This window comes from Vitis riparia, chromosome 7, assembly GCF_004353265.1.
Source record: "Vitis riparia cultivar Riparia Gloire de Montpellier isolate 1030 chromosome 7, EGFV_Vit.rip_1.0, whole genome shotgun sequence".
In the NCBI taxonomy this organism is placed as follows: Eukaryota; Viridiplantae; Streptophyta; class Magnoliopsida; order Vitales; family Vitaceae; genus Vitis; species Vitis riparia.
In genome coordinates, this window is record NC_048437.1 from 26,265,345 (window position 1) to 26,275,362 (window position 10,018).

General features: G+C 36.3%; 2 protein-coding genes across 4 annotated transcripts; one reads left to right on the forward strand and one right to left on the reverse strand.

The window, feature by feature from the left end:
- The first annotated feature begins 1,078 nt into the window (after window positions 1-1,078).
- LOC117918615 (receptor-like protein kinase ANXUR1) lies at window positions 1,079-4,596 on the forward strand. The gene is given in 2 exon segments (XM_034835389.1): window positions 1,079-3,444; window positions 3,447-4,596. Coding segments are annotated over 2 exon segments (2,571 nt in total). The 5' UTR covers window positions 1,079-1,547; the 3' UTR covers window positions 4,121-4,596.
- A 396-nt stretch (window positions 4,597-4,992) lies between these two features.
- LOC117918616 (pentatricopeptide repeat-containing protein At1g02370, mitochondrial-like) lies at window positions 4,993-8,838 on the reverse strand. 3 transcript variants are annotated; one of them, XR_004651896.1, is made up of 3 exons: window positions 8,469-8,838; window positions 5,936-7,557; window positions 4,993-5,487 (listed from the first exon to the last, which is right to left on the reverse strand). XR_004651896.1 is itself a non-coding variant. In XM_034835390.1 (2 exons), the coding sequence occupies exons 1-2, from the start codon at window positions 8,757-8,759 to the stop codon at window positions 6,322-6,324; spliced, it is 1,527 nt and encodes a 508-aa protein (XP_034691281.1). In that variant the 5' UTR covers window positions 8,760-8,838; the 3' UTR covers window positions 5,871-6,321. The 3 variants fall into 3 exon arrangements, 1 of the variants encoding a protein (XP_034691281.1); XR_004651897.1 differs by having other exon boundaries at window positions 8,425-8,512; XM_034835390.1 differs by lacking the exon at window positions 4,993-5,487 and having other exon boundaries at window positions 5,871-7,557.
- Between the last annotated feature and the right edge of the window lie 1,180 nt (window positions 8,839-10,018).

A 10,018-nucleotide genomic window follows, 5' to 3' on the forward strand; every position in this document is an offset into this window, starting at 1 on the left:
GTATCAAAGTTGATCCCCGACCTCAGTGTAAGAGTTTGTTTGGTCCTATGAAGAGTGTTTGTCTATTTGACCTTGTAATCTCATGGAACACAACAAGGATGTCATGTCTATATGAGGGTATTTGTAATATCTCACATCGAATATGAGAGAAAGTTTCTAACGTTATATAAATATGAACTTCTTTTAACTTTGTAAATGCATTTTAAAACCATTAGGACTCCTTTGAACTCAAAGTGATAGAAAAAAAATTGAGGTGTAAAAAACTTTTTACTATTTTGAATTTTAAAAGTGATTTTAAAAATATAAGATAAATTTATACTTTTTATTTAAGATGCTCTACTTTTATATAAAATTTATTACTATTTTTTATTTTATTTTTAAATAGAAAATAAATATATTAAAAGGTTTTTTTTTTTTTTTTTTCATTTTCTATTTCTTTAAAAAAACCAATAGAATTTAAATTTTTCTTTCTTGTTCCCTTTGTCATCCAAAGGAAGCCTTTAAAGTCACAATAAGACATTGGCTATAATTTCCAAAATCCTAAATGTACATAAATCAATCAACCACTTCATCAAATAAACAAAAGTCATGATCATGATACCATCAAAAATAGTTTTTAAGGTACATTTCTAATTTAGAAAACATGTTTGGAAAACTTTCATTAGAAAATCAAACTTAAAAGTTTATTCTAAAAATATATTATTTTTTAAAACAAAATTAAGGCATTTTTTTTTATTATTTTTAAAGATAATTTCCAGTCATAATTGAAAATATGAAGAAAACCGGTAAGTATATAATATCTTTTTAAGAATTTTTAAATAGATTTCGAGTGCATTTTGAAGTGATTCTAAAAAACGTTTTTAGTATTTTTAATATTTAAATGATTAAAATTTTTAAACATTAAAAATATTTAAAAAGTTTTTTAAAATTACTACTAAGGGTTGTTCGTGTTCTAAAAATATGGAGAATTTGTTTTTCACAAACCAATTTGGAAAATATTGTCAAAAGGGAGCAGCAAGAGTGTCGACATAACACTATAACGGGAGTTCAGAACCAATGAAAAGCCAGCAAACAGAACGGAGAATTTTCAGAACAGAGACACTAAATATTAAATCTAGCCTGCAGTTCCGCATTTTCTGCGACTCCAGAGGTTTCAGAACCAATCAAAACCATCAAATTCCACGATTCTCACTCTCATTCCTTAATTCCCAACTACCTTCAATTCTCCAAAGCAATCATCGCCTGAAAAATGGAAAACCAAAATAAAAAAACAAAAAGGAAAATCCGACAAAATCACCGTCTTTTTCATTTACTTTTGCCTGTTTCTGTCCCGGTTATCCAGGTAAAATCTGTGAATGTATGAATCTCCGTAGATGATCAGCGATGGCGTAGGCTCACACCCATAAGACCACAAGAAAGACCCACAAGTCTTTTTTCTTTCTGGGCGTACAGGGAAACATTTTCTCGCACTCGATCTCCAAGTTTCCCCTGTTTCCCCTGTTTTCCTGTACGCCAAACACCAACCCCCATCACTTCCCTCCGTAGCCATGCACATCAACAACACCCACATTTTGCTTTCTCTTCTTTGTTTGTCTCTTGCTTTAAATTTTCACAATGCGGTGAGCGCAGATTCATTGATCCTCAGCTGTGGCTCCGCCAGTGGTGGTACTGACGCTGATGGAAGAAAATGGGTATCAGATTCGGCTTACCTTGTTTCGGATGAATCGATTTCGGCCACAGCCCAATCCCAAGACCCTTCACTTCCTTCTCCAGTACCGTACATGTCTGCAAGGATTTTCTCAGCCGAGTCTTCGTATAAATTTTCGGTTAAGACCAATCAGCGTTACTGGCTTAGACTCCATTTTTATCCATCAACTTATAGCTCCCTAGATCCTGCAGATGCCTATTTCTCAGCTGTTGCAGGTGGTGTTACGCTCATGACCAATTTCAGTGCTTCAATCACAGCTCAAGCTCTTACACAGGCTTACATTGTCAGAGAATATTCTCTGGCTCCCATGGATTTCGAGATCCTCAATGTCACCTTCAAGCCTTCTGATCAGCATAAGGGATCTTACGCTTTTGTGAATGGAATCGAGCTGGTTCCAATCCCAGATTTGTTTGACAAGGCATCAATGGTGGGTTTTTCAGACCAATCTCTTGATGTCGGGACTGCCAATTTGCAGGCAATGTTCAGATTAAATGTTGGTGGGCAGTACATTCCTGCGAGTAATGACTCGGGTCTTACCCGGACTTGGTATGATGATTCGCCATACTTGTATGGTGCTGCTTTTGGGGTCACCTCTGAGGCTTCTGATAAGCTGAAAATCCAGTATCAGGGTATGGAAGATTATGTAGCTCCAGTTGATGTGTATAGAACATCAAGATCAATGGGCCCAGATCCTAAACTCAACCAGAATTTCAATCTAACATGGGTGTTCCAGGTTGATGGGAACTTCACCTACCTTGTGAGGCTCCATTTCTGTGAGTTCATACTGAATAAGATCAATCAGAGAGTATTTGATATATACGTGAACAATCAAACTGCAATGGCATCAGCCGATGTCATTGCCTGGACAGGATCAAAGGCAGTTCCCACCTACAAAGATTACTCGGTATATGTTACAGATGGCACAGGCGATGAGGAGCTTTGGGTGGCTCTTCACCCGTCCATCGCGGTGAAGCCTGAATACTACGATTCGCTTCTGAATGGACTCGAGGTATTCAAGATCAGCAACGCCAATAAAAGCTTGGCTGGACCCAACCCCACGCCATCAGACATGCTTGTTAAGGCCGAGGCAGCAAGGTCTTTTGCATCAAATACCAAGAGTAGTAATTCAGTCATCGGTGTATCTGCAGGTGGAATAGCTGCAGCAGGCCTAGCAGCTGCAGTATGCATAGTTCTGTACCAAAGGAAGAACAGACAGCCAGGGACGGACAGCCGCACGACAAGCTGGCTGCCACTTTACGGGAACTCCCATTCCACGGCGAGCAAATCTACGATTTCAGGCCGAAGCACTGCTAGTAGCCATGTCTCAACCATGGCAGCAAGTCTCTGTCGCCACTTCTCCTTGCCGGAGATGAAGCACGCTACAAAGAACTTCGATGAGAACCTTGTCATAGGAGTTGGAGGATTCGGGAAAGTTTACAAGGGTATCATCGATGGAGGGACCAAAGTGGCTATCAAACGATCGAATCCATCATCAGAACAAGGAGTCAATGAGTTCCAGACCGAAATTGAGATGCTTTCAAAGCTGAGGCACAGGCATTTGGTCTCTCTGATAGGCTACTGTGAAGAGGACGGTGAAATGGCTTTGGTCTATGACTACATGGCGCATGGAACCTTGAGGGAGCATCTCTATAAGAGCAACAAGCCTCATCTGTCATGGAAACAAAGGCTGGAGATTTGTATTGGGGCTGCAAGGGGGCTTCACTACCTTCACACTGGGCGAAGTACACCATCATTCACAGGGATGTCAAGACTACCAACATTCTTGTGGATGAGAAGTGGGTTGCCAAAGTTTCGGATTTCGGGCTTTCGAAAACAGGTCCTGATATCAATCAGAACCATGTTAGTACAGTGGTGAAGGGCAGCTTCGGGTACCTGGATCCAGAATATTTCCGCAGGCAACAACTGACTGAGAAATCTGATGTCTACTCATTTGGGGTTGTCCTCTTCGAGGTCTTGTGCGCAAGGCCCGCTCTCAATCCTAGCCTTCCAAAGGAACAAGTCAGTCTTGCAGACTGGGCTCTACATTGCCAGAAAAAGGGAATTCTGGAAGATATCATCGATCCCCATCTCAAGGGAACGATCAATCCAGAGTGCTTGAAGAAGTTTGCAGACACGGCTGAGAAGTGCTTGTCTGATCATGGGCTTGACAGACCCTCCATGGGTGATATCTTGTGGAACCTTGAGTTTGCTCTCCAGCTGCAGGAAAACCCTGATGGTGCAAAAGCAGTTTCAGAGCGTGAAAATCCTGAAGAATTCAACCACAATAATATCATGGGGATGCATCGAAACATGCTGAGTCTTGGAAGTGATGATTCTGACATGAACGAGGTATCAGATGACTTGAATGGTAGTGAAGTCTTCTCACAGATTGTCAAACCAAAAGGGCGATAAATAAATAGAATCCCAATTCGCTTTTTCTTTCTTCTATCGCCTGGTGGGCTGAGGATGCAAGGAATTCATGGAACTCGGCCAAAAGAAAAAAATGAAAAAAAACACACACACACCAATTTTTTGCCTAATTCAGAGGATGCTTGTGTTACTGTTTGTATTGTGTGTATTGGGTCCCTTCTCTACTGGTTCTCCCCCTCTAGTAATATTAACAGGACGGGCTATAGAGAGCACAAGCAACTTGTATTCTATATGAGGAGTTCAGACAAAAGGTTTGGCTTCATCCCTGCCTGGTATTCTATATGATTAATGTATTTTTTTTTTCAGTATTGATTAGAAAATTTTCTCTTTCCAACATACATATTCTCATGCAAATTGCTGCTATAGGAAAGGCTTTAAATGATTTTGTTAGCCTCCTCATTTTAGCTTCAGGGAGGATATGATTCTAGAATAAAATTTTCTTGTTTGCACTTTTTTCATCGGATTTGGCCTCTTTTGATCTTTGGGTTTTTACAATTTCCTATAGTATACATTCTGCTGAGTTCTCCAAATCATGAGAAGAAAACAACATTAGGATCTAACTTCATTGTCAACAGCCTTATGGTCATTGCTGGGGGTACTTGAAAACGCTACTTTCTTTACTAAGCTTCTCTCCCTACCCTGTCTGCCAGGATATGGATAAAGCTTTGTAACTCCTTTCTTCATTCTTTTAGGTTTCTAGTGTCATATCTGGTAGGGTGAATTCACAGTATTCCAACAAGCACCAGAATTTTTCTACCCTTTCTTTGTGCAAAAATAAATAGACAATATCAATTAATAGTAATAAATAAATAAACTTATTAGACACCAAAATTTTTTACTTAGAAAACTCTTGATGCGAAGGGAAAAACCACAAAACTTAATTCAATTCAAACTTCCACTATCAACAATAATGAGTCACACTTGTCTTTTCTAGAATAATCTCCAAAGACTGCCAAATCCATCAAGAACACATATAACCTTGGATTATACAATCTTTCTTGACAAAACAAAGAAAATTGGAGAAAGTATACCAAAAGCGTTGTTACTGTTCACGGGCAGTAACATCAATTCCTGAGCTCAAAATCTGATCTCCACCATTCAAATTTTAGCTACTTGAGTTTCAAACCTCTCTTCCAAATTTCAACTCGATCGGATCACAAATGAAGGTGAATCGACTTGTTGGTGAAATTTGGGTAGGGAGATGCGATTTTCTCTCTTCTCTTCTCTTTGTTTTTCCCTTTTTTTTTAAAAAAAAAAAAATTGTCCCTTTTTGTCATGTCCAATGCAACCAATGTGGTCCCCAAGCATATGTAACCACTCTCTCACATACGAGGGAGCCCAACAATATCCTACATCGAATAGGAGAAAAAACATTTTAACACTTTGAAGTGAATTCTTCTCAATTATATAAATGCATTTTTAAGCCACTATGAACACTATGTTTGAACGAGAGGTGAGGATAATATTCTACATGATGATAAAAAAGCTCATTGGACCTGGAAAAAGTTCATGATCCTAAATGATTTTTATATATAATAAATTTTTGTCAAAAAACTTATTTTGGAAACAAGGTGAGGAATTATTTTAAAAAATAATTATTAAAATATGAAAAATAATTAAAAAGAAAGCATTATAAATAAAACCTATTTTAAAAAAATATTTTAAAGCATACTACAGAACCTTTTATGAAAATGTTTCCAACCAGGTCCTAATATTTTCAACCATGTTCCAATACTTTCAATCATGTTCTTTCATATCCTTTCCAGAGATGAAAATGTTAATCATAAAATCACTCACCAGTTTCGCTTCAAAATGCAGAATACCGCAAAACCATTCCTTAGGTTTAGAATGAAGACATTATAAACAACACCTTGAGCCTAAGGAAATGCAGGGTCCAGTCTGCCAATGAATTGACAATATTCTCCAGGCACTTCGGCAATCCCTCTAAATTCTATTCTGTTCAGATCCATTGCCACAGTTCAGCTCCACACCATATAAAGCATTATCACAACAACCAAGCTCAGATACAACTCTTGAAACCCATACGTGATGACTCAAGTGAGAGCTAGCTCCAGGAGTTGCTGCATCCATCAACTGTGCTGATTGCAGATTCACTAAATGAAAGAATTAAAGAAGTTTTAACGTTTTGTCTTGTTCTGGAGGACTATCCTACAGTCTCTGATCTATTCAGGGCAAACCCTTTGAAGCAAATCCTCAATCTTGGAGTCCACTTCAATATCATCCTCCTTCATCCTCTTCCGCATCTCGGGTTCTGTTCTGCCAGCAGCTATGTAAGTCTGAAGCAATAGTTGGTAGGCATTTGAATCAAGACCACTGATGTTCTTTAAGATCTTGCAGAACTTCTCAGCACCCTCCACATCTTTCTCTTCCTCAAAATACTTCAGAAATGCCAGTACTCGTTCTGGGGCTGGCTGCCATTCATTGTTCTTAACTTCAGAAGCAGCTGCTTCCATGTATTTCAGAGCCGTATCAATTTCACGGTCCTTCAAGTGGTGAGCCATGAACATGTCCAGTGCAGTATAAAAGGGTCCTGAAGATCTCTTAACAGCCTCATAAAGGATTGATTCAGCATCTTTGATCATATCCCATCCTAGGAAAGCCCTAACGGCAACATTTGCTAACCTCACATCAAAACTGAAGCAACTTGACTTCCATTCCTCAAAACAAATTTTTAAGCCATCCACATCATTAAGGTTAGCAAGAGCCTGAAACATAACGAAATAGCTCATATTATTAGTTTTTGGAAAAGCTGACTTCAAAGAATTCCATACCCGATTAACCTCACTAAGATTATTAATGCCAGCATAAAGACTAATAAGAAAATGGTAAGCCAGACGGTCATGAAAGCCCATCTCTTCCTCTAGCTTTTTAAGAGCTAACTCCGCTTTCTCAAAAAGCCTAGCATTGACATAAACTGCAGCAAGGTTACTATAAGTTGTCCAACTGAGCTTGTCTTCATTCTCCCTTTTAATCTCCTCTAAAACTCTCTCTGCACCCTCGATATCATTTAAACGTGCATAGCTCTGCATCAAGATATTATAAGTAAAGGTGTCTGGAGAGATGCTCCTCTTCTTCATTTCATCTACTAGGGGAGGAACCATCTCTGGCTTGCCCAATCTCATATGTAGGGACATTAGATTGTTAAACGTCAAAGAAGTAGAAGCAAAGTTCAATTCATCCATCTTCTCAAAGAGAGCCAATGCCTTCTCTTCCATCTTTTCTTTGCAATAGCAGTTTAGAAGAGTTCCATAAGTTAATAGGTTCTTTGCTGATGGTGAGAGGTTGTTGAAGTATTCCTCAGCTGTGGCTAACCCCTTGGTTTTTGATAAAAGATCCAGGCGTACTGCATAGTCAGCATAGGAGAAGAAAATCTTCCTATTCTCCATCCAATCCATTATCTGCATCAAATCGAGAAAAAGATCAAGAACAGTCATTCAAAACAAGAAAGAAAGATTACAAAAATGATTCATTTCCTGTGAACAAAGACACTGGGAGTTAAAGGAGCTAACATAGAAATATTATCAAGAATGTAAATGTTCCATAAAGAATAAGGACAAAAATAATCACACATAGAAGGTTGTGATCATTTGCGGGAAAATTTTCTTTATCACCCTTCACCACTGAGGGTTTTTGACATGACTTGAATTCGAGAATGGCAAAATAATCTTAGTCCATGCTTATAGCAATGTGTACCCACAACACAGGTCTCATTTCTATCTTTCCCTTGTATAAAGTATAATTTAGTCAGAAAATCACAAACTATATACGTATCGGTTCTCCATTTACCATGAAAGGGATCAATGCTTTCTCAGAAGCACTGTTATGGTTAAATGTCAAACAGTAACAAGAACAGATGCGGGCATATATAGAGATCAAATATATTCTACTAAGGGCGTTCGTTTACCCAGAAAATTTTTCTTATTCTAACCTGATTCACAATGATATTCAGACACCAAATAATATTCAATGATAGTGTTAAATTTCAGTATATATAAATTGTCCAACTTATGTAAAGATTTAGCAACCAAGTAAGAAAATTTTTCACAAATTTCAATCCAAATCGATCATCATTCAATAAATACTGTGATACATGCAAACAAGATGTTCCCAAGCCAATCACCCTCTGTTTGGAAAAGAATGACGAAAAAGATAAGAAAACCTTGGAAATTTGCCATTTTTGGGTTAGCAGTTTGATTACCGAGAAAGGGAATGAAAATAAAAGAAACAAGAAGATTCAAAATTTATCAATTATTTCATTTGCTCACGTTTCCTCGGCAACCAAATTAGAGAAAATGCATATAGAGACGACCTCAAGTGCATGCTGGAACTGACGGTACTTCCGCAGCTGCTTGATGCAACTTGAGAGGTCATGCTTTGCAATGAATTTTCCCTCCTTGATGTACTCGTTTAACGTATCTGCCACACTCCCGCCGGTGGCTCCCAAAGCTGACAACCGACGATAGAGCGGCGGTTGTCTTACACTTCGGCTCGCCGCCTGCACCGCCACCTCCTCCGTCTCTGTCGCCACAGCCGCAGTACAGAGCCTTCTCGCGAGCAAAGCTCCGGCGGAGAACAAACGGTTAGGGTTCCTTGCCATCATCTCTCTCAGTCCTTGCTCAATTGGGTTTCCTTAGGGTTTAATGGTGGATGCAGCGCAGACGATGTTTGCTCCTCAGCGAAACGCACCGTTTTACACTCTCTCTCCCTCAAAACACACCGTTTTGAAGCAAACTAAAAAATTTCTAAAATACATCATTTTTTATTTTTTATTTTTATCGCTTTCCGTCATAAAATTGAACAAAAGTTAATTAAAAATAAGATTTAAAATAAAAAATTAAAACTAATGAAAAAAAATAAAATATCGATTTCCCTTTAAAATAAAATAATTAAAAAAATAACATTAACTGCTTAGTAAGAAATAAAAAATAAATAAATATTAAGCTTTAAAAGTTGTTTAGAGAAATAAAATTAAGACAATGAGCTCATAAAAAATACAAAAGATAAGTGAGGATATAAGAAGATTATAAGAGTAAAGAATTACCACATTTTAAGTTAATATTATATTTTAATAGATTTTTTAATTCTAAGGTTATGTTTGGTTCCCGAGAAAATATGAAGAAAAGAAAATAGAAAGAAAAAAATGGAAAGAACGAAAAAGTGAAAATAAATAATATATATATATATATATATTTAAAATCAATAAATTATTTTATGTGATATTTTAAATTTATTTAACTTATTTTTCCTCTTTTATATATAAAATAAATAATTTAAAAATGTATAAATTTTTAATTAATTTTAATTATATTTTATTTATTTTTAATATTCTCATGAGAAAATAACTTTTTTCAATGTTTTTTTTTATTTCCTTAGTACTTTTCAAGAATCAAATATAGCCTAAGAGTTTAGATTATCTTTTTTCTTAAAAATAAAAATCAACCAAAAAAGTTAGGATGTAAAGAAGATATAGAAGTAAAAAAAAAGATAAATATTGAGAAAATGACAAATTTATAGCATGAAATGAATATTTTATTTTTATATTCTACTTTTTAGTTTTAATTTTTTTATTTTATTTTATAGTTTGAATCATTTTTATTATTTTTTTTATAATATTAACTAAGTTTTTATTAAAAAAAAAAGGATGATGTTTTTTCATCATATAAACTTAAATGGTTTATGATTATAATACTAGACGTCAAATTATTATGGACCAATTAAGGATCAGGAACAATTTTTCAGATTGAGGTAAGGTGATGTCTATACTACCTATAAAAGTATGTAGTGTTTTTCACATTTTTATGTCCAAAAATACTCTTATTAATATTAATAATCAACTTAAATGGAAATTTAATCTTTTCA

What these genes read in the sequence shown, in the direction of transcription:
- LOC117918616 (XM_034835390.1), bottom strand. Translation starts at nt 8,759, where the DNA reads ATGATGGCAAGGAACCCTAACCGTTTGTTCTCCGCCGGAGCTTTGCTC. An exon ending in AGTTCCAGCATGCACTTGAG is followed by an intron (nt 7,558 to 8,468) that starts GTCGTCTCTATA and finishes GATTTGATGCAG; the next exon opens with ATAATGGATTGGATGGAGAA.